At 40.2% G+C, this 24,852-nt stretch overlaps 2 protein-coding genes and 1 pseudogene across 2 annotated transcripts; all 3 read left to right on the forward strand.

Annotated features, from left to right (window-relative positions):
• The first annotated feature begins 3,839 nt into the window (after positions 1-3,839).
• Positions 3,840-5,721, forward strand: LOC131234568 (uncharacterized). Its single transcript, XM_058231504.1, has 2 exons — positions 3,840-4,154; positions 5,536-5,721. Exons 1-2 carry the CDS (start codon positions 3,840-3,842, stop codon positions 5,719-5,721), a joined length of 501 nt encoding a protein of 166 aa, XP_058087487.1.
• Positions 5,722-11,017: 5,296 nt separating this feature from the next.
• LOC131234408 (pentatricopeptide repeat-containing protein At2g40720-like) lies at positions 11,018-13,920 on the forward strand. Its single transcript, XM_058231258.1, has one exon. The coding sequence runs from the start codon at positions 11,183-11,185 to the stop codon at positions 13,712-13,714; it is 2,532 nt and encodes an 843-aa protein (XP_058087241.1). The 5' UTR covers positions 11,018-11,182; the 3' UTR covers positions 13,715-13,920.
• A 669-nt stretch (positions 13,921-14,589) lies between these two features.
• LOC131234569 (pyridoxine/pyridoxamine 5'-phosphate oxidase 1, chloroplastic-like) lies at positions 14,590-24,848 on the forward strand (annotated as a pseudogene).
• The last annotated feature ends 4 nt before the right edge of the window (positions 24,849-24,852 follow it).

The raw sequence follows: 24,852 nt of genomic DNA on the forward strand, positions 1-24,852 counted from the left end.
CTAAACTTGCAACATATCTTAAAATGCGCTTTACAGCAATCAGGTGGGACTCTTTAGAGTTCGATTGATATTTAGCACAGATTCCTACGCTGAATGCAATATCAGGTCAGCTCGCAGTTAAATATAATAAACTACCTATTATACTGTGATACAACTTAGGATCTACACTTTTACCTGTTGAATTCTTAGAGAGGTTAAGTGTCATACTCATAGGAGTATCGAAGTTCTTACTGCTCTCAAATCTAAAATTTTTCACCAAGTTTAAAACATACTTGGTTTGAGAGATAAATATCCCATCACTAAGCTGTTTTACTTGCAGACTTAGAAAATAGTTCAATTCTCCTACCATGCTCATTTCAAACTTGGACTTTATTAATTCTGCAAACTCAACAGACATGTTAACACAAATAGATTCATAGATAATGTCATCAACATATATCAACATTATTAGAGTGTGATCATTGTATTTCTTTACAAACAATGTCTTGTCAACACTCCCAATTACAAAGTTATGACTTAGTAGAAACTCAGTCAACTTTTCGTACCATGCCCTGTGAGCTCGTTTTAAACCATAGAGTACTTTTTTCAGATGATAAACATGGTTAAAATGTTTAGGGTCTTCAAAATCTTTAGGCTGTTTTACATATACTTCCTCATGTAGATCACTGTTCAAGAATGCACTCTTGACATCTATTTGATAGATTTAAAAATTTTTGTAACAAGCAATGAATATGATCAGTCTGATAGATTCAAGACAAGCTACTTGGCAAAGGTTTCATCGTAACCGATGCCTTCTATTTGATTGTACCCTCGTACAACCAGTCTCGTCTTATTTCTTATAATGTTACCTAATTCATCAGACTTATTTTTAAAGATCCACTTGGTTCCAATTATATGTTTATCATCAGGTGTAGGAACCAAACGCCATACGTCATTTCGAACAAATTGATTAAGTTCATCTTGTATAGCTATAATCCAGTTTTCATCAGCAAGTGCTTCTTTTTACATTGGCCGGCTTATTTTGGGAAGTGAAGCATAAATAGTTACATATATGTTCAAGTTGTTTATGAGTGCGCACACCAGTGAGAGGATTCCTAAGTATTTGATCAGTTGGATGATCTTTAACTGGTCGTAGTTCAGTGTCATTATTTTGACTAGATGAAGAGTTTGGTTTATTAAATAATGAGACTTCATCATCTTCTGAACTCTAGGTAGATGTATTCAGATGATCATCTATGACAACATTAATGGATTCCTAAATTACATCGGTCCTCTTATTGAGAACATGATACGCTCGACTATTTAGAGCATATCCTAGGAAAATACCTTTGTCACTTTTAGTGTCAAATTTTTCCAAATTTTTCCGGTCACGTAGAATATATCATTTGCTACCAAAAACCCAAAAATATTTGACTGTTGGCTTCTTATTGAACCACAGTTCATATGCAGTCTTATTATTCAATTTTCTAGTATATACTCGATTAATAATATAACAAGTAGTGTTAACACCTTTAGCTCAAAGATTTTTAGGAAGTTTCATGCTATTTAACATAACATTAGCCATCTCTTGAAGTACACGATTTTTTCTTTCAACAACCCCATTCTGTTGAGGTGTCTTTGGAGCAGAAAATTCATGCGATATCTTGTGATCGCTATAGAATTTGTCAAAGCTGCTATTGTCAAATTCGGAACCATGATCACTTTGTATTTTAATAACTGGTGATTCTTTCTCAGTTTGAATATGTTTGAGTACCCTTTTCACTTCATCGAGAGTTTCAGATTTCTTTCTCATGAAAACTACCCATGCATACCTAGTAAAGTCATCAACAATTACTAAAATATACTTCTTATTGCCTCGACTCTCTGTTCTAGTAGGTCCAATTAGATCCATGTGGAGGAGCTCAAGAGGTTTGGATGTGGCACTAGAGTTAACTTTCTTATGAACACTTCTAGTTTGTTTTCCAATCTGACAATCGCTACAGATTTTATCCATTTTCTTTAACTTGAGTAGACCACGTATTACTTCACCTTTGCTCAGTCTATAGAGATTACGATAGTGTACATGTCCTAGGCGTTTATGTCATAGATCAGATTCATTGGTTTGGACCATGTAGCATGATAATTTAGACGAGCTTGAGTTACTAACTATATGACAGTTCTTAGAAGTTCTGCGACCAGTCAATATCATAGAACCATTCTCATTAGAAATTTCACAACCATGATTGTTGAATTTGACGCTATGTTTATTATCACAGATTTGTGATATACTTAAGAGATTATGCTTAAGACCTTCTACAAATAAGACATTCTCAAATGATGGAAGATTAAAGAGTTGAACCGTACCTTGGCTAATAATTCTGTAATTGCTACCATCACCGAAAGTGATTGAACCATCCGCCATATCCTTGAGATTGGAGAACAAATCTTTGTCACTTGTCATATGTCTAGAGTATCCACTGTCTAGGTACCACTTTGATTGACTTGAAGCCTTGAAAGCAGTGTGAGCAACCAAACAAGTAACTTTAGGTACCCATTTCATTACAGTTTTGGGTTTTAGAACATTGTTGATTTTTTGATACTTGTTATATTCTACCATTCGAGTTGGATTTTAAAAGCTCCTTAAGTAGATCCACAATTTTTTTAGCCAAGGGTTTATGATTCTGATTTCTATAGTTGATATGATTGCTTTTAGGTTTCATATCCTAAAAAGTTTTAGGATTTTTAAAACTATTTTGATTTAGACTTTTCCCTTTTGAGTTGGAGGATTCTCCTTTAATAAACTTAGGAGGAGTATGCTTACTTTTAGGAGGGTGATCAAGTTTGAGACCCTGGTTCAAGGAGATTTGTCAGTATCTCAGTATGAGGCCCGTTTCTTGGCCTTGTCTAGATTTGCTCCTCATCTCACCAGCGATGAGAAGATGAGGGCCCGTCGTTTTATGACTGGCTTGCGTCCTACCCTTCGTAGCTGTGTGGTAAGGCATTGTTTGGAGACGTTTGACCAGGTTGTTTATCGGGCATTGGTTTATGAGGAGGACTGGGCTATGACCCAAAGATCGAGAGAGCAGAGTTCCGGTGGAGACCAGAAGAGGAAAGCACTGGCCGGCAGTTCCAGGCAGTACCATCAGCAGAGATGGAGGGGCATATCAGAGTTTCGGCAGCCCGTGGCTCAGACAGTAGCTTCTTCATCACCATCAGTACCGCCCGTCGTTTCATTGTCTGGCCCATTTTTTGGTGTTTACTTTGGTTGTGGATAGGCTGGGCATCGGAGGCATAAGTGCCCTCTCCTCATACAGTAGTAGAGACCACCGCAGTTGCCTCCTCCTCATCCTCCTCAGCAGTAATAGCAGAGAGCGCAACTTCCAGCCCCTGCTCCTAGGGTTCCTCCTCAACAGCAGAGGCAGCCAGACAGAACTCCTAAGCAGAGACAGCAGCAGCAGAGGCAAGAGCAGCACTAGCACCAGTAGAGGGGATATCCATATGTTCAGTCCCTGAGTCAAGTGTGTATTGCAGCCCAGCAGTCACAGACTCAGGACCCATAGTCTTCCGGCTTGCTTCCCTTGCCAGCTCAGGGCCAATTTTATCCCATGCGGCAGGCACCAGGCCAGAACCCACAGTCATCGACCGATGGAGTTATCGAGGGTATTCTTCTTGTTTTTGCTTGCATTGCCCACGTTTTGTTTGATTTTGGTGCTTCTCATTCCTTCGTAACAGAGCAGTTTTGTCGATCGACCGGTATTCCGTAAGAGTCCATATCCGAGGTCTTAGCCGTCTTGACTCCCAAGGGGAAGTCTGTTGTGTTGACCCGTCACTGTGGTTCTTATACGGTGTTAGTAGGTGAGATGTTCCTTTCCATTGATCTGTTCGTGATGCCGATGATAGGCTTTGATGTTAGTCTGGATATGGACTGCCTTGCAGATTATTGTGCCATCTTAGACTGTGCCGCGAGGACAGTTACATTTCACATTCCCAGCTTGCCAGTATTCCAGTTTGTCGCCGAGCCCAGGGGAGAGCCGTTATCTAGTTTCTTGGCTTTTGTCATCAAGGATTCTGTAGCAGGGTGTATTGAGCAGTTGCCAGTTGTTTGTGAGTACCCGGATGTGTTTCAGGAGATCCCGAGTTTGCCGTGTCGGCAGGTGGAGTTTCAGATTGATCTGGTGCTCGATACCGCGCCTATCTCGAAGGAACCCTACCAGATGGCACCGTTGAAGTTGAGGGAACTGCAGGAGCAGTTGGATGAGCTCCGGGAGTTAGGTTTCATTTGTCCCAGAAGTTTGCCCTGGGGATCCTCGGTATTGTTTGTAAAGAAGAAGGATGGTTCGTTGCGGCTGTCTGTGGACTATCGTGAGCTCAACAGAGTCATTATCAAGAACCGACTCTCTAAGTGATTCTAAGTGACGGTCTATACTTATCACATCTTGACACACTGGTTGCGCGAAGGTTAATGGACTTTGGCCTCCTAAGTGGCCCACCCTAGGCATTATCCGACTGATCCGGACCATTCATCAGGCTTGTGAGACCCGTCTGATCATAACCCTATAGGCTTTCGAGCCCATACAAAGGAATGATGATTTTGGGATAGAACCGTTTAATAGTTCATGTACGGCTAGGATCCTCGGATGATGGGCCATTAGGGGGCCTAACGTGCAATCCAACATCAGTTTGGCCAGGAGATCGCAGTCATCCACTTGCCCTTGCAAGAGAGCTCTCTCTCACTACAAAAAATGGTCGGGCAAACGGTTGTGGTAAGGAAAGGCAAAGGCAGACTTTCCCTTTCGAGAAATGGACATTGGCACGCTCCTCGCTGTTCCTTGGGCCACGTGGAGTGATCCCAGCCCCTCCCTATGAGGTAGTGCGAGATGAGAGAGAAGAACATCTCATCTCATGAGAAAGTGATGACAATCGGATTTTCTCATGAGATGAACAGAAACTCATGTTTGTGGTCCAAAAAGTGGGCCCGACACTGATCAGAGACTCTATCCAGTCTACTCAAACGGACCAGATTATGTCAAACTATCCTGGGTAGTGATTTGCCATTAACGGCCAGGTCATCTTCCCCGTTAACCCATCCGAGCGTGATCACGAGATGGGCCCCACCAGGCCTAAAAACTTACTTTTCTGGTAGGCCAGGGCATATAAATCCATCCCCAAGTGTGGATGGGCCCCATGCATGGCCGCTTTTCAATCACAGCCGTTGCTAGGGGAGTTCTTTTTCCAGTCGTTGGTGGCCTCTCTCCCATGACTATAAATAGGGCACCATTGCCCTCGGGATTCGCACCAGAGTGGGAGAGAGAAGAAAAGAGAGAGAGAAAGGAAAGTGAGAGAGAGAGAGAGAAAGAGAGAGAAGAGAGAGATCGAGTGAGCAAGTCCCAGCTACTCAGCTAGACTCGGCCTATCTCCAGCTCGACTCAGTCAAGAGGAGGTGCTGCCTCACTGAGTTCTGAGACTAGGAACCCATCAGGTGAGGGCCTAGGGCTCACCTTGGTCAGTCCTTCCATTTTCAACGTTAGTTTGCTAATCCGAAATGCTCGTTTGCAGGTTTCTGTCACTGGGACTGTGACTAAGTTAAATCAACTTGGTCGACATCGAAGCAGGCTAGGTAGTGAACTCCCTTCTATCATTTTCCTTTTACCAACAACAACATGGCTATTGGAGATGCAATCAGTTTTGGTCGGAACCCAGTTCCGGCTGAACTCTGCTTTAGCAGGCATCCTACCTTCGTAACTACACCATTAGCAGAAACGGATGATGGTCCACTGATCAACAGTGGCCATTTCAGTCGATGGCTAGGATTATCTGAGGAGCATCACCACAATGTTCATATGCCATCCAACCGCCCATTGCTGGGTCCTAGCCACAAGCTGTGGGCCAAAACTGGCCCACATTCTGGGCCGAGCATAAGACTGAGATGCGGGCATTCATCAGGCCGTGAAAATGGATTGAGATCTTGCCTCCATCAGGCCGTGTATCAGGCTGAGATCCGACAATAATCGGGCCATGTATAGAGCTGAAAACAGCTTCAAACCGGACCTCCTATGGGCCCTGAATTGGAAAAAAAACAGACCCTTAACTGGGCTCTGTAATAGGCCGAAAATGGCTTTCAGGTCAGACTGAAACCAGCCTTCATCAGGCTGAGTAAATGTATTGAAACCCGCCTGAAATACAACAATCACCAGGCCATGGAAGGGTTGCAAATAGGCCCTTAGTTGGGCCGGAAGTTTGACAGAAGATGGGCCCTTATCTGGGCTCTGAATCGAGCTGTCACGGCTTGAAAATGGGCCTGGAATTGGGTCGAAATCAGGCCTTGAAGCGACCATGACCTTGGTTAGAATGCAGGCCTTCAGCGGGCTGTGGCAAGGGGCTGTAAATCATGTGGGCCGCACCACATTTGAAAATCAGGTGGGCCACACCCTATAAAACAGGTGGGCCGCACCACATCTAAAAATCAGGTGGGCCGCACCACATTCAAATCAGGTGGGCTGCACCCTATAAAATAAGTGGACCACACCACATTTGAAGCATAGTGGGCCTCGCCATAAATCCCAGTGGGCCTTAGCTTGAGGGCCATGTCCCAGTGGGCCTCACTACATTGCAGCGGGCCGCACTCAAGCAGTGAGTAGGGTTGCCGAGTTAGGCAGGACAAGGTCCAGCCTCAACCAGTCTCTGGATGATGGAAGGGCTACCAAAATGGGCCACGCCGCTGGCCCAACCCAGTCTCATTTGGGCCACCTAAATGGACTAGGCCAATCAGCCAAATTTCATTGGGCCCAGGCCTTTTGGGACCTTGATGTTGTAGCTTAGTTTGGGCCCATCTAGGCCCGATGTGGACCTTAGCTTGGAGCAAATTCCAGGCCTAATCTGGGCCATCAGTGGGACAAGATCCGGTGGGCCTAACCACTCTAGATCGGGCCCAAATGATCTTATTTATGGGCCCTTCAATTCCCCATAAATTCTCAATATGCGTAAAGCCTTGAGAATTGTTGTCTAATGCAAACTGGTCCTCTAGGAAGCAGTTTGCGTAACTTGAGGCCACTAGCTACACGCGGGAACTCGGGTCAAGGGCATGACTACAACAAGTCAGGTGATGACTTCTCCCCTTAGGGTTTCCATCCCCAAGCTAGGCTAGGGTAGCCTTTATGGTAAGCATGAATGATAGCCCAGAAATGGTAAATCATTCGGTTAGTTGTTTAAGCTTATGTTTATTAGGTGGTTTGATGCTTGGTTAGTTTACTTAAACTCATGCTTTAAAATTGATTTGAATCCTTGGATAACTCAACTCATGTCTTAGACTTGATGTGAATTGATTAGAATAATTGTTTAATCAGCTTATCACCTGTATTGGAAATAAACTATCTAATTGATTATTTAACACTTAGTAGGATGTTTGATTTATTTACTTAACTAAATGTCCTAGAATTAATTCGAGTACTTGATTACCTGGACCTAAAGACTTGATGAGCTTGTCTTAAGAATATGCTTTGGATTTATTAGAACTCACGATTAGTTACTGGAGTACATGATCAAAGAATTGATTAACAAATTATTTAAGTATAGGGATCACTTGATTTGCTTTCTAGAGATATATGCTTTAGAAATTAATAGGTTATCAACACATGATTCTTGAATTACTCATATATGTGAGTTTTACTTTGAATATTGAAGCATGCCTGAGTCTCCATATGATTGTTTTGGTTGTAAGTCACATATTGTCTGAAATCTCTCTATGGGAACTTTTATTTAAAGAGAGTCCGTACTTAGGGTGTAACTAGACTGGTTGTGATAGTGATCATGTAAGGGTACAAGTCTTGGGTCGAGTCGCCTCGGGATGATAGGGTGCGACTCAGGGTCGCGGGCAAATATCAATTATAGGTCGCGGTTTGCTTGAATTTGACCGGAAGGACCACGGAAGTCTAAGGAATGGTGCGAACTATGATACGGGCCTGACAAGCTTCATTCGGAAGGGATAGCTGACCACTTTGGCAGCGATAAGACTATTGCACTCGTAGATGATCGTTTTTACTAGCCAAGTCTCAAGTGAGATGTCGCCAAAATTTTAGGGCAGTGCAGAACGTGTCAAATGGCAAAGCAACAAAAGAAAAATTCTTGATTATATACGCCATTACCTGTGCCGCATGCTTCGTGGCAAGACATTAGCATGGATTTTGTGCTTGGGCTTCCTAAGACGATTAAAAAGCACGATTCCATTTTTGTTGTTGTGGACCACTTCTCTAAGATGTTACATTTCATCCCATGTTCTAAAACTTTAGATGCGTCTAATATTGCTAAGGTATTTTTCGATGGTGTGGTCCATCTCTATCATTTACCTAAGACCATAGTGTCTGATTGTGATGTCAAATTTACCAGTTATTTTTGAAAAACACTATGACATATGATGAGAACATGTTTACAGTTTTCTACTGCATACCGCCCCCAAATTGATGGCTAAACTGAGGTGGTTAATCACAGCCTTGGAAACCTCTTACGATGCTTAGTGGGTGAACATGTGAAATCTTGGGATTTGATTCTACTTATAGTCGAATTCGCCTATGACAATTCAATTAATAAATCTATAGGGTTGAGTCCATTTGAAATTGTTAGTGGGTACAAACCTCAGATGCCCATAGACTTGTTACCCATGTCAGTTACCTAAAGATCTTCTAAGTCAGCCGATGCATTTGCGCGACATATTCATGACTTGCATGCACATGTTAGATTGAATAAATGCGAGTAATGATAATTATAAATGTTTGGCTGACCAACAGTGTAGGTGGATAGAAATTTAATGAAGAGGATTATATAATGGTTAGGATTAAGCAGAGCAGTTTCTTCCAAGTTCCGCTAAGAAATTATAAGCTCGTAGCACTAGACCATTCAAAGTATTGCGTAAAATTGGGTCTAATGTGTACAGGGTAGACCTTCCACTTGAAAATGCGAATAAATTTGATGATCAATGTGGAAGATTTAGTCCACTGTCCTAACCCTTCCATTGTTTCTTCTTCCACCCTTGGCCACTTTCTGACTTTACTTCTCAGCCTACTCCAAACCTTCCACTATCAATTGACTATAAGAAAGAGATTGAAGGGATAATGGATGAGGAGATTGTTTCCACATGAGATGGGGGCCTCCAAAGGTACCTTGTCAAATGGAAGAACAAGCTACCATCCGATTCCACGTGGCTTATAGAAGTAGAACTGCAGCGGATTGATACAGACCTTCTCGAGATGCATAAAAGTTTTAACTCATTGAAGCTGAGTTCTTCTCACCCGAGGAGAGTTAATAAAGACATTAGACTGTTCAAAGTTTATCAAAGATGAAGGCGGCCGACGAATATATCTTTATGGCTCGATGATGGTTCATGGCACAACCAAGGATGATTTTGAAGACTTGGTTAATGGCACAACTAAGGATGATTTTGAAGACTTGATTAATAGTACAACTAAGGATGATTTTGAAGACCTTACATGTATCCTTGGATTAATTGAAAGCCCTGCATTAAGAGGACACACGTGTAGGATGAGTTAGAAGACTAATATGTTACGCGGGATTTTTTATTATTATTATTTTTTATAAAAAGCTTTGTTTTGCACATTTTTTTTCTTTTGTTATAGGGGTAGTTTAGTCATTTTCTTTTAAATCTGAATTTTATAAATACGGTGCTTTCTACCCTAAACCTAATAAAGTTTTTTTTTTTAATTTTTAATGAAAGCTTGGTGCCTCTTTCCCCTTTCTCTTTGTGGGAAGTTCTTCTCTTCCCCTTATCTCTTCTCTTCTTCTAAATTCTATTTCTATCTCTCCAATCTTCTTCTTCTCTTTCTATGCTTAATATATTTTTTTTATTGCTATTGACCCTAAAAATCTAAGAATTGATCTTAACCCTCGCTCAGATTTTTCAGTCGTCCATATTCCAGAAATCCTTTGAATTCCTAAACTGGAGAAGTTGCATTGATTGTTGAATTGAAACCATGCAAGATCAAGAGGTACCATCCCTCGCCAAATTCAATCCACGCATTATTTGAATATGGTACCGTAGGATTGTGACGATGATCTACAACCATTGCGTGTTCCCTTTATTATTATCTTTAATATGATGTGGAATGTGAATATTTCAATTGATTTGCTTAGTTTATTTCGCTGGATAATTTTTGTGCTCACACATGCATTCTAGTTTAGACCATCATGCATTAGGATGGTTCATCCTTCTAATGTGTTCTTTTTTCCTTTTGAACAAAATAACTTTTTCTCACCATGATAGTAAAGATGATATGATATGTACAACACGTGAGTAAAAAGAACTCAATTATATTGATGAAGTAAATGCGAACTTACAAAAGATAATTCCTTTACGATCTAGCATTTGCAGCGTGGAGGGCAAGGTCCTAAATTTAAGTCTTCCTTAGTCCAACAAATGAGGCGTAAAAAAAGGGAAATACACAAATGAAATCGAAAAGTAAAAGGTCTTCCTTGTGATCCAATGTTTGATGTAGATGGAAGGGAATTACACTCTAAGTCGGTTTGGCGTAACAATGTAGACTGATGAGATTTCATTACTCCTAGTCTAAGACCAGTCCAAAGTAATAGCGAAGACAAGTTATCTTATGCTAAGATAAGATAAAAGATAAACTTAATAGGCATTATTATGTTATGGATTTGATTTGATATATGTTGGGTCGGCGAGGGCCCTGAACTCTTCAATCTTTCTCCTATTTATAGAATTCTTGGACTGTTGCATGGAAAGATATGTGTAGCCACTTTTCCAGTTTATTGATGCAGAGATAATTGTTTAAACTTATAAATAGTCATGGCCTATCAAACGAGGTTAGTAGACCGGTCATTTGTATTTGCTTATTCACACAAATATAAATAATATGTTGTGCTATTAGGCCATCTTAGCATAGTTACTGCTGTGTCCTGGATATCTTCAGCCATAGTAACCATGAAGCCCACCATGGTGGATCGACCGAACCTGTCATTGGTTGTGATCATGTTTGGGTCGAATTTGTGATCATGTTTGGGTCGAAATTTATTATGGGAGGGCATTACTCCCAACAACTAGCTTTTATGGGCTTATCTTTTTTGGACTATAATGACTTTTCGAACCCCCTTCCTCCCCTCAGGACTTTTTAATGACTGGCTCGGTTGAATTTTCATCCCCCAATCAAGATTCTTGTCGAATTTTCATAATCAAATGCTTTCCAATCTTTACGTTTTTCGGAAATTCTCATCTTCTTATTTATCATCCCTCAATTCCAAAATCAGGTCTTCCGTCCAGCAAGGCTGTTATCGAGAGGTTCTGCGGTTACACTCCACCCTCATCCGTTCCTCCCTCAAACCCGACAGATTCATCTTCCCTTCCCTTCTCAAAGCCTGTGCAGGCCTTCTCGATCTCACCTATGGAAGGAAGACCCACGCGGCGATCGTCGAGATGGGTCTTCAATCCGATCCTTACATCGCCAGCGCGCTGATCAAAATGTATGTGAAATGCGGCTCGTTGAGCGAGGCCTTCCATGTGTTTGATAAAACTTCTGAAAGAGACGTAACCGTATGGAATTCGATGATTGATGGGTGCTTTTGGTGTGGTTGTGAAGATGAGGGCCTCTTTTTGTTCCGTCAGATGCAGTTGTTGAGTATCAGACCTGACGGGTACTCTCTCAGTATCGTTCTTGGAACTTGTAGAAGTCGTTGTTCGGGCATCGAGCATGGAAAGCAGATCCATGCTTATGTAATTAGAAACGTGCTTGATCGTGATCCTTTTCTGGGGACTTCGTTAATTGACATGTACTCGAAATGCGAGCGCCCGTTCGATGCATTACGAGTGTTTGATAGATTGATCGTCAAGAATGCTTCTACTTGGAATGCAGTGATTGGGGGGTTCTGTCTGAATGGGTGGTTGGAGAAGAGTTTGGAGCTATTTGTGTTAATGAAGAATGAGCGCTATGAGCTCGGGTTTGTGACATTTTCAAGTGTTTTAACAGCTTGCTCTCACGGAGAAGCTGTGATTTTTGGTAAGGGTGTTCATGGTGATATAATCAAGGCAGGTTTTGAGTATCATCCTTTTGTCTGCACTTCCATCTTGACTATGTATGCAAAGTGTGGGTTAATTGAAGATGCATACAAGGTGTTTGATAAAGTTCAAGTTAGAGAAATTGAGTTATGGAACGCGATGATCTCAGCTTACGTCGGCACTGGCAATATTGATGAAGCTTTGGATATTTATATTCAGATGAGATTAAGTGGATTAAGATCTGATTCTTTCACAATTTCAAATGTTTTATCAGCTTGTAGCATGAATGGGTTATTCAATCTCGGGAGTAGAATTCATGGGGAATTGATAAAAAGACCAGTGCAGAGTAACATGACTGTGCAGAGTGCAGTGTTGACGATGTATGCTAGATGTGGAAACCTCGATGCAGCTAAGTCAGTTTTTGATACAATTCAGGGAAGAGATGTCATAGCTTGGGGTTCCATGATTGTGGGCGCTTGCCAAAATAGGAAATTTGAGGAGGCTTTGGATTTGTTCAAAGCAATGGAGGTTGAACGATTGGAGCCAGATTCCACCATTATGGTGAGTATAATCAATGCCTACACGGGTCTGGAAAGTGCAAAGTTGGGGTTTCAGATCCATGGGCACGTTATTAAGAGTGGAAACGGAATGGATGTTTATATCAATTGTGCTCTGATAGATATGTATGCGAAATTTGGGTTACCAGAGTTGGCTGGAATTGTGTTTTCCAGCATGACGTGTAAGAATCTTGTGGCTTGGAATTCAATTATCTCTTGCTATGCACGGAATAGCTGTCCGGACTTGGCCGTCAATCTTTTTTTGGAAATTTCACATCACGGTTTGATTCCTGACTCGATTTCTGTAACCAGTGTTCTTGTTGCGGTCTCTTCATTAGCAGCATTGCTAATGGGAAAGACCATACATGGCTTCCACATAAGGCATGAGATTCAATCAGACCTTCATGTTGACAATGCACTCGTCGACATGTACACCAAGTGCGGATGCTTACAATACGCACGCAGCTTGTTCGACATTATGCCACACAAAAACATTGTAACATGGAATTCAATGATTTCTGGGTATGGATCTCATGGGCATTGCTCACACGCGATAGAATTATTCAACGAAATGCAGAAATTGGAGGTATCACCTGATGACATCACTTTCCTTGCCTTGATCTCATCTTGCAGTCACTCAGGGTTGGTGGAAGTGGGACATGGGCTCTTCCACTCCATGAGTAGGGACCACAAAATTGTTCCTCGAATAGAGCATTATGCAAACATGGTCGACCTTTATGGCCGTGCAGGGCGCTTGGATGAAGCATATAATTTCATCGAGAGCATGCCGATCAAACCTGATGAGAGTGTTTGGTTGTGTTTCTTGAGTTCATGTAGAGCTCATCGTCAGTTAGAGCTTGGAGAGTTAGCGGCCAATTGTCTTCTCAAACTAGATCCAGAAAGAAGCGGAAACTATGTGCAGCTACTAAATTTATATGGAGAGGCCGGATTGTGGGAAAAGGCAGCCGATTTGAGGGCATTGATGAAAGAAAGAGGATTGAAGAAGAGTCCTGGATATAGTTGGATTGAGGTGAAAGATAGGGTTGATGTATTCTCTTCTGGGGATTCCTCCTCTCCATGGACGGCAGAAATCCATGCTACGTTGAAGAGTCTTAAGAGAATCATGGATGATGGTTGTCATGAAATTGTCTCCATTTAAGGCCAAAAAGGAAAGCAAAGAAGAGTCCTAGATGCAGTTGGGCTGAGGTGAAAGATGGAGCTCATATATTCACACTTCCGGGGATTCATCCTCTCCGTGGATGGAAGAAATCCATGCTACATTGAAGAGTTCCTGGGAGAATCATGAAAGATGGTTATTATGGAAATGTTTATTTGAGATCCCAAAACTAGGAAAGGAAGTTTTGATTTCAGAGCCTCTCGATAACAACCTTGCTGGACGGAAGACCTGATTTTGTAATTGAAGGATGATAAATAAGAAGATGAGAATTTCCGGAAAATGTAAAGATTGGAATGCATTTGATTATGATAAACTGCAGAGCCTCTCGATAACAGCCATCCTTGATTTTTCCTTGTTTGACACTTCATGCTTTTGGACCATCTAATTGCCTAATTTGTTAATTGGGTAAAGGGTTGTTGCTCAAATGTCTCAACAACACACTTCATGAATTGGGTGGTATTAAAATTACCAAATTCATGAATTACATGTGGATGTAAAACTTCTTGCAGGCTTCATTTTTTCTTCTTTCTTTGCAGGAAACTTTGAATATTGGTCTTTCATATTCATAGGCATTGGGCTTCAATCAATGCAGGGGTATTACTCAACGGCTAAACAGCATAGTAGGACCCAAGGAAAAGTGTTCTTTATTCATGTATCAACTGTAGCACTGTTTGAGGAAATTTATTCATGTAAGTGTAGCTCAAGTCCAATACCTTAAGGTATTTCAAATGACGAAATAATTTGTGTGGCACACCGGAGATTTTTGGTAGTAGCAACGTCCACAACTTGTGGGCCTTATACAAGGTGGGCCAAATGGAAACCACTTCATGAGCATCATGACTGTCAGTTAAAAAAGAATGGCGAATATTGTTTATGTTAAATTGGACTCATCTCCTAAGGTGATCTGGTGAAATTGATGAATAGAGCTTCTGCTGTATGCTGGGGCACAGGAAAGTGGCATCAAATGCGAATTGCCTGTAATCAGAGGTTAGTGAATCTACTCTTAACCCACACTCTATGAGGAAGTGGATCCAAACAGGCCCTAAATCACCAAAGAAGAATCTATTTTATGCATCCCTGTATCTTAAAAAAGAAAAAAAGAAACAAGAAAAAAAAGAAGTGGTGTGCGGTCATAACCATTCTGGTTTGGAACCCACTTGTTTGAATTGAAAATTAGTATACACTGTTCAAAATGCTGGTCATGTATAATAAAAATTCTCTTCCTAAATATGCTTATCAGTTGTGGATTTCTATTTTTATTTTCAGACCAGGAGACTACTTTGACTCTGCTGATTGGGAAAAGGAAAAGGTTTTAATTAACATTGCACCTAGTTTTCTGAGTAAGATTAATTCATTGAAGGGTTTGTATTGAGTTCATAGAAAGTATCTCTATCTAATGCTTGTGATCCATTTAAAATTAGGCCCACGTTATGGACAATTTTATTGACAGCTTTATTGATCAAGGTAATCATAGCAATAGGATTTGAATATTTGCTTTCTAGATACTTGGTGATACCTACATGGAAATCTTTAAGTTAATTAATAATATTAAATTTAGTTTTTTCAAATATTTTTTATTCAGTTGCATTTCAAGAAAACCCGATACCTTTTTTTTTTTTTACAAAACCAAATACTCAGCTATGGTGTTTGAATAAATACATATCGCATATACCATTTCAAGCATCTTACAAAGCTAGAGCATCGAATAATTCCCTATGTAAGATTAGTGCTTTTCATTAATGCACACTGATGGATCTGAAAATGATGAAAGCTTTGTGTTTCTAAATGATTTTTATTAGTATTGTATTTGGCATATTTTGCTGTAGGTTCCTGAAAGGTAGTTCTTGTTGCTTTCAAGGATGAGTTAAATGAATTTCGTGATCATATCAGCTGGGGATTTGTTTAACTCTGAAATAGGAAGTTTTGGTTTGACAAGACTTATTGGCTAAATGGTTGGTGAAATACTTTTACTGATTGTTGTTTAAACAGGAGATTACGAGGACTCTTATTCCATCACGCAGTAGGAACCATGGTCTATTGACTGATGTTTAACTCTGAAATAGGAAGTTTTGGTTTGCCTTTTGCTTTTAGAGTGGATATTTGACTGATGTTTAACAAGGAAACTTTGAGCAGGCATTCTTCACGACTGTACGAAACAAGAAGCGTGTTGGATACACATACGAATTAACACTGAAATTCAGTATGTTCTTGCAGCATGTTTTGAGAATTTCAGTTACCATATTACCACGAAGAGAGGTGATATGCTTCAATGTGGATCAGAGAGTTGGACGTGAGTTGGAAACCCATTCAGGTTGATGTAATGGATGATGACTGTTCTGTGGAAGACGGGTTTGAATAGAGAAGAAGAATAGTGAACGATTATCTCCATGCATTATTTCATGACATAACCTTCATCCCAACCGAATCTTTAAACAATGATCATCAGCTTGTCAACCCCCCTATTGGGTAATGCTATTTCTCTTTAGCCAAGCTAAATTCTAGATGGAATTACTTATTTTGACAGGTCTACAAATCAAGTGAATATGGTCGAGTTCTTGCTATTTGCGGTCCAGGAAATAATGGTGGTGATGGTTTGGTAGCTGCTCGCCACCTACATCATTTTGGATATAAACCATTTGTTTGTTATCCAAAGCGTACACCCAAGACTCTCTATACTGGTCTGGTTACTCAGGTTGTAACTGCCATTCTCCAACTGAAACCTTTTTTAGAATCTTAGGTTTGTCTTCCTTATTGTGAGATTTCTATTATTTTGTAATTTTGTAGTTGGAATCACTGTCGATACCATTCTTGTCAGAAGAAGACTTGCCTCTGGACTTATCAAATGATTTTGACATCCTTGTAGATGCAATGTTCAGATTCTCATTCCATGGTAAAATAAGCTCAACTACCTTTCCTTGTCAATTGGATATTTCCATCTCCTTATGTTTTTTATATCTTCTCCATTTCTAAAACTTCCTTTGCACCCCATTTTCCAAAATTACATAAACACTTGAAAGTCAAAGTCAAGCAGGATAGACTTGAATTTTCACATGGATGACGATACTTGGGACCCCTTGGAAATATTAGGTTGCATCTTGGCAATAATTTCATGGAAAAAGTTACCTTTTATATTTAGGGAGTGCAACGCACATGCGGATGGGTGTTCTTTTTCTTTCTTTTGTCTCTGTTTTCTTCTTCTTCTTCTTCTTTTCCTTTCGTGTGTTTGCATATTGGGTTGGGGGTGGTCTTCGAGGTATCGGTATTGCTACAAGTTTCATTGGCCAAGGATACAAAACAATATTGATATTGCAGATAATATTGTTGATAATTGGAAATGCGGGGAAATATTGGGGAAAATGGTGGAATTTTTCAATGAAACTTCAGGAGATGCAAAAACACACATTTGCATATTTATGAATAAAAAATTACAAAAAGAATGCATACTTAATAAGTTTTCATTTAATGGGGGCCTAAAAGCATGTGCCATCGTAAGAAATCGGTCCAATAATCCCATCGTCCCATCTATCCATCCAAACATCCATCGATATTTCGGAATTTTGAAATGGTTGGGAAAGACACGGTCCAACCATCATTGGAGATATTATTGAAATATCGCCGACATGGATGATACAAGCGACGAGTGGAATTTACATAGTTGAAAATATTGGTGATACCTTGGCAATATTAATACATTGGCAATACAAGCAAGACTTGGATCTTACATAGTTGAAAATATTAGCGATACCAATACATTGGTGATACTTAGAAATACATTGCTGATACTTGGAATTTTTTATATTACCAGTGTTATTGGTATTTGATGCGGGACAATTAACCACTTGCTCTAAAAGCTCGAACTGATAGAGCATGACGAATTAATCCCTTTATATCATAGCCCAGGCCCCACATCACATGGGTTAGGACCTCGGCCGAATCCCCCTTGTGGGCACCACTTGCTCTAAAAGCTCAAAATGATAGAGCATGACGAATTAATCCCTTTATCTCATAGCTCAGGCCCCACATCGCATGGGTTAGGACCTCGACCGAACCCTCCTCGTGGGCGCCACTTGTTCTAAAAGCTCGAAATGATAGAGCATGACGAATTAATCCCTTTATCTCGAATTAATCCCTTTATCTCATAGCCCAGGCCCCACATCGCATGGGTTAGGACCTCGGCCGAAGCCCCTCATGGGCCTCACATCACATGGGTTCTGCCTCACACAAGCTACTCGCCTCACACGAGTCACTCGCCTCACATGGGCTACACACCCCGAGTGTGCCCCCGCATCCTACAGACCACCTCACTCGAGCCCGGTGTGAAAATGCCACTGCATTGATCACCTTCGATGAGGAGTCTCAAACACGAGATCTCCTGCTCTGATACTACTTTGATGTAAGACAATTAATCACTTGCTATAAAAGCTCGAACTGATAGAGCATGGTGAATTAATCCCTTTATCTCATAGCCAAGGCCCCATATCGCATGGGTTAGGACCTTGGCCGAACCCCCCTCATGGGCCCCACATCACATGGGTTTTGCCTCACACGAGCCACCCGCCTCACACGGGTCGCCCACCCCGAGTGTGCTCCTGCATCCCATAGGCCATCCCACTCTAGCCTGGTATGAAAATGCCACTGCATTAGTATTGCTACTAGTGTTATCGGCATTGCCAAGCTGGAGATACATATAATATTGGGGATGTTTCGATAAAATATGATGTGTTAATCATAGTAGAACATGTTAATGTGTATTTTACAGATTCTTGATGTCATTATATATATATATATATATATATATATATATATATATATAAAGAAGATGTCAAAGGTGATTTAATGGCTTTTATCTCCAATTTCTTGGAAAGAGTTGGGTGTGGAGTCCATTGTGCTCATCCCTAAGAAAGCTGGTCCAAGTGCTTGAAAATTTCAGGCTTATCAGTTTGATTCCGGGCCCTTGTAAAATTATGGCCAAAATTCTTTCTATAAGAGTCCACAAGGTATGTTATCTACAATTCTCAGGGGTTGTTTATTTTCGATAGGTAGATCTTGATGGTGCACTGACTGCTCATGAATGCATTGATTTAAGGTAGAGGGAAGGAAAGGCATGTGTGATTTGCAAGCTGGACATGGAGAATGCTTATGATCACATGTAGTGGATATTCCTTTATGGGACAAAATATTGGGCAATTAAGGAACAAGTTCATAGGATGAGTCTATTTGAATTGAGGATGTTGAAATGGATGGGCGTCAAGACAAGGAAGGGTGAAATTAGAAATGAATGCATTCAAGGGAACTTAGGAGTACCACAAATAGGTAATAAGATGAGGGAAAGTAGATTGGATGGTTTGATCATGTAATATCCAATGGAGGCCAAGAGTTGTGTTGGTTAGGAGTAGGTGTACAAGTTGAAGGCTCTAAAAGGGCAAGGGCAAGGGCCAAAATGATGTGGGTACAGGTAATAAGAAAATACTTGATGACCTATGGTCTAATTGAAGTTATGGCCTTAGATAGAGTGGAATGGCAGAAAAAGATTCATGTAGCCAACCCCAATTAATTGGTATAAGGTTAGATGATGATGATGATATGTTGCATAGGTTGGGGTATGGGGTCGGGCACAAGAGTTGAGTTTTGGAGCGTGTTAGCTTTTTCCAGGTAATCTTTCATTCATAATTCTCCAAAAAGCTTTTCAAAATTTTGTGAGGCTTGCGCCAAGGTGGTCCACCATCTTCTTTCCTCTGTGGTAGTGGTTGAGGCTCTTAGAATGCTGGAGAAAGTGATTTTGATTAAAGATTTTACGGTAGAAAAGACAAGCTCTCTAGTTCATCACCTTCAGTTGGCTGAAAATGCCCTCCTTCTTGTGATGTTGAGGCCTCTTAAGTTGATAACTTGAGAGAGAGAGAGAGAGAGAGAGAGAGAGAGAGAGAGAGAGAGAGAGAGAGAGAGAGAGAGAGAGAGAGAGAGAGAGAGAGAGAGAGAGAGAGAGAGAGAGAGAGAGAGAGAGAGAGAGAGAGAGAGAGAGAGAGAGAGAGAGAGAGCATCCCTTTTATTATATTGCTAGAGATACACTTACATACGCCATGGGAGCACACACTTCTATACACATGCACACACCAAAAAAGGAACATAATGAAAATACACAGCTTGCAGACAGAGAGAGAGAGAGAGAGAGAGAGAGAGAGAGAGAGAGAGAGAGAGAGAGAGAGAGAGAGAGAGAGAGAGAGAGAGAGAGAGAGAGAGAGAGAGAGCATCCCTTTTATTATATTGCTAGAGATACACTTACATACACCATGGGAGCACACACTTCTATACACATGCACACACCAAAAAAGGAATGTAATGAAAATACACAGCTTGCATTCTCCGTGCTCTATAGTTTTGCCAGGACAGTGGGTGGTAGATTCTTCTCTCTTTCAATTAGTTGTGTGACGCCTTCTTCGATTGGGCCTTTTTTCACAGCTTGGCATGGGAGTAGCTTTGGTCTTAAATGAGAATGAGACTCTCCTCGCATTTTTGTGATCATTTTTGGGTGAAAGCAATAACAGATGTTTTCGAAGCCTCAATTGTAGTCTTGACAAGGTTTTCAAGAAGGCCAAATCAAGCATGGTCACCTGGGCATTGTTGCTTAAGCACTTTTCTTCTTGTCCCCCTTTGTATTTTGATTCTTGTTGGTCTGCTCTTGTTTAGTTCTGCAGGGTGTTGATTCTGTCATCGCCCTTTGCTTTTCAATTGTTGCAGTTGCACCCTTTCTGGTGTGAAATATTTGTAAACATCTTATAGCATGTTCTGTAAGCTGATGTGAAAGTTCAGTTCCATGCAGTGTGGACACTAATTTGGAAAATTGCTATGGAATATGGGATTTCCTACTCTCTGTAGACAGTTCTACTCATTGGTGGCCCTGTCTGTTCCTGGTTGATTTTTTGACGAACATTGCTTTACATGCATATCCGTCTTTTATCAATTTGCTAGATAATGTTTGACTGCTTCTATGAGCGCACATCTTCGCGGAGTTACGTTCTTCGGTTGCATCGTGTCTTTTGCTTATGACAAGCCTGCATGCTATGCAAAATTCTATTTCATGTGCATTGTGTCGCAATGTACTTGTACATTATACAGAATATTTCAGTCATTATCTTTGCAAATAAGCTGAGATATAAAAAGCAGCCATATAATTCTCTCCGTCAATTCCTGCTTGATCACCACTGATCACCTATGTAGTGTATTACTACTGTTCAGTTTTTCAATAGCTTATCATTAGCAACAACAATCTTAGGGTCTTACGCTTCCATGAAGATTCATACAGAGTGATTAGAGTTCAGAAAATCAAACTACATCTTAGGAATATGAACGTGAGGTGTGCCTTCTAGATCTAGGTGTTTCTTTTGTGTGGGGTTGTGGGATCTTATAGCTTCCTAATGAGTCTGGACATTTTTAATCATTTTGTGAAGTGAATGTTTTAGATAATGTTCATCTACTTCTATGTGCTGTGCGAGCGTATTTGCAGAGTTATGTTCTTCAGCTGCATTTTAGTTTCCTCATGCTATATGAAATTTTCTTTCATGTGCATAGCATAGTCAATGTACTTGTAGATTATAGAGGGCATTTCAGTCACTATCTTTGCAAATATTATGTGTAAAGCATCCATTTAGGGCCCTCTTTTTTCTTTATATTATCAAATAAGGAAATCCAAAACGGTCATATAATTATCTCCCCCAAATCCTGTGTGAACACCTTAGGGTTTTGCTTCCATGAAGATTCATCTGGAGTAAAAAGGAGTTTCGAAAATCAAACTACATCTTCAGAATATAAAAATGAGGTGTGCCATTTAGATGTAGGTGTTTCTTTGGGGTGGGGTTGTGGACCTTGTAGTTTCCCAATGAGTCTGGTTATTTTATTTTAGTTTTTCTGAAGATGCAGTCTAATAGGACATGTAACACTTTAAATAAGACACTGTTGATGTTAAGAGAGCACGCGTTAAAATATCCAGGTAAACCAAGGCCACCTTTCGATGATCTCGTACGGAGGCTGGTTTCTTTGCAACATCATGACCAGACACATCAGAGGTCACCTGTAATTGTTTCTGTTGATATCCCCTTGGGGTGGCATGTAGAAGAAGGAGACATAGATGGAGATGGGATCAAACCTGACATGTTGGTCTGTATCTCATGAAATCTTTCCATAATTGGTTTAACATTACAAATAAGCATAAATGCAACTTGTTTACTTTGTAGAATTTATCCTTCCATTTTGGTGAAGATGTAACATTACTGTAATTGTGGTATCTTTAGGTTTCATTAACTGCTCCAAAGCTGTGTGCGAAGAAGTTTTGTGGCCCTCATCACTTTCTAGGGGGTAGATTTGTCCCACCTTCCATTGCAGAAGATTCATCTTCCACCGTTTCCTGGAACTTCCATGTGTGTGTGGATTGGAAAGCCCCCATCAGTTGACATTTCGGCATTAAGAGAGAATTATATTTCTCCAGAACTTGTTGAGGATCAGGTGCAGGCTAACCCTATTGATCAGGTATTAAATCTTCAAAATAGTAACAAATTGTCGTTGTTTGAACTTTTAATTGATTTAACGGTGTGTACCTTATAACTCGCTGAGAATTGAAATAACTTCAGAGCCAATTTTTTATTTTTATTTATTTTTATTTTTTATTTTTTTATTTATATTGTTGATGTGCTAAAATCAGTGCGTACTTTGGTAAAATTTGGGACCACCTTTTTCTGTCAACAGCACTGTGGAAAAGCCTTTCTTGCTTAAGATTAAAGTTGATAGTTTTCCCGCAGTTCCGCAAATGGATTGACGATGCAGTGGCTGCTGGCTTGCAAGAACCAAATGCCATGGCCTTATCTACTGCTGACAAGGATGGAAAACCGTAATCTTCTGTCATTCTCTCTCTCTCTAGATTTATTTGACATCATGATAACCTTGTCTTTAAGAACTTCATTTATAACTATCACATTTATTTTATGCTGATGTGAACCATGTGCTACTACAACTAGTGAGGTTTGTAAAATATTGCATTTGACTATCAACATATTATTATGATGTATAAGATGTTCTCTTCTGCAGCTCTTCAAGGATGGTTTTGCTAAAAGGAGTCGATGAAGATGGTTTTGTTTGGTTAGTATTGTCCATAATGTTCTTTTCTTGGGGTTTTAATGAAATTATGTCAATAAAATAAGTATTTTCCATAATTTTGCTATATGATATACAGTTGAGTCTTTCTTTCATCTTTCATATTTAATATGGTCCTTCTGTTTTCCTGTAATAAGATGAATCTGGAATGTTAACTTGACAATATTGCTAGAACCACGAACTACTTTTCCTATCTTATGACTCTGTGTTCCATAGGTATACCAATTACGAAAGTCGAAAGGGCCATGACCTATCTGAAAATCCTTGTGCATCACTTTTTCTACTGGGACTGCCTTAATCGCCAGGTGAAGCATTCTTTTTCTCCCTATATTAGGGCATGTTTGCATTATCATGTTAATGTGGGTGGAACGGATACATATCCACCGAAATTGAATAGTATTCATGTCTGCTTGTGATTTGGAGCAGCAATGTGACATCTTCAGTTTAAGATTCGAAAAAAAAATGTATGCCACCCCAAGCAGTGACTTCTCTGTATAGCATTTTAAAAAGCATTGGATATGCTCATTTCCTGATCTGTTGGACAAAAAAACATCCGTATTCAGTTAATCTCTTCAGACTACAAATGTCGCCACTTGTGATTGGAGCAGAAGTGTGGCAATTTCATTTTCAGATCTGCAAAAAGTGCGCGCCTGAAAGCATTGACCTTTTCTGCCCATATACCAATTTGGGAAGACATGAAAAAGTGCCTCAAATAGTTACTTTCTTGAAGCTTCTCTCTCACAAAGACTATTTGATTAGGGAGCTATTTGATTCTGTTATGTATGTGTAGCATGCTTCATTTCCTCTTCCATCAAGTCTTATTCGGTACCTATGTAAAAGTTGCTAGGTTTTGGATATATTTGTCTGAAGTTTGAAGTCAACGAGTGGACAGAAGAAGAAAAAGAAAGCACAAGGAAGTAAGATCACTCGGGAGTCTTGTTTGCCATCTCAGAAGGGTGGGAAAATTGAACTTACAGGGTGCAATAAAGAGAATTCAGAAGAAAAATCTGGGGTAGTGAGTTGGGGGGGTAGGATAGGTTTACTGGCAATCAGGATGGTTCTAATGGCCTTGGTTCTTCAGCACCTTTTACCTGTACTGATTCAACTTAGGCAGAAAAAGGTGCTTCATATTAGGCTGCCACAATATATATATATATATATTTGGATAGGCTGCCACAAAACCTTAATAACTTTGTAAACTTTCGATTGAAGACGACTCTCAAAACTTTCATGAATTTGCTGAGCTGGCAAACATAAGAGCAAATCAAGATCCTCATCATGCTTGAACCTCTCTTCCTTTTTCAATTTATTGTAACTAAATATTGAGTTGACTTGAGTCTTCGAGTCAACTGGACCTGGCTCAACAACGAGTCTTCTGGTTTTTGAACCATGTCTAAAACCTGAACATGGCTCACCTCCCTTCTAGACTATCTTCTGCATTTTGATATTTCCATGCTTTGTAGGTAAGAGTAGAAGGAACCGTACAAAAAGTTTCTGATGAGGAATCTGAGAAATATTTCCACAGTCGTCCCCATGGAAGTCAGATTGGGGCAATAGTTAGCAAGCAGGTGCATTTTGCTTAGCTTTCATCACATGTAAAGTTGAATTCTTTATTCATCTATGTGCTGTTATGCAATCTTATATAGAGTTGCTTGTTTTCAGAGTACTATAGTACCTGGTAGGCGTGTACTCCACCAAGAGTACAAAGAGTTGGAAGCCAAATTTTCTGATGGGTAAGTTTGAACGGTTTCTAACTTTTGGCTTGCTTTTGAAGTTACAGTTATTTGTAAAAAAATGTGTGTATTTATTGCATTATGATTGTGCACTTTCTATTTATTCTGCCAATGCCATAGCTTTTGTTGCAACAAGCCATGAATAGAATATAAGTCATGCTAAATTGAGGAGCCACTCAATACTACCGTGTTTGATTTATGTCCTTCATATCATTATTACAAGAATCATTTACTTCTCTCTATGGT

The sequence above is a fragment of the Magnolia sinica genome, chromosome 19, assembly GCF_029962835.1.
Source record: "Magnolia sinica isolate HGM2019 chromosome 19, MsV1, whole genome shotgun sequence".
NCBI lineage: Eukaryota > Viridiplantae > Streptophyta > Magnoliopsida > Magnoliales > Magnoliaceae > Magnolia > Magnolia sinica.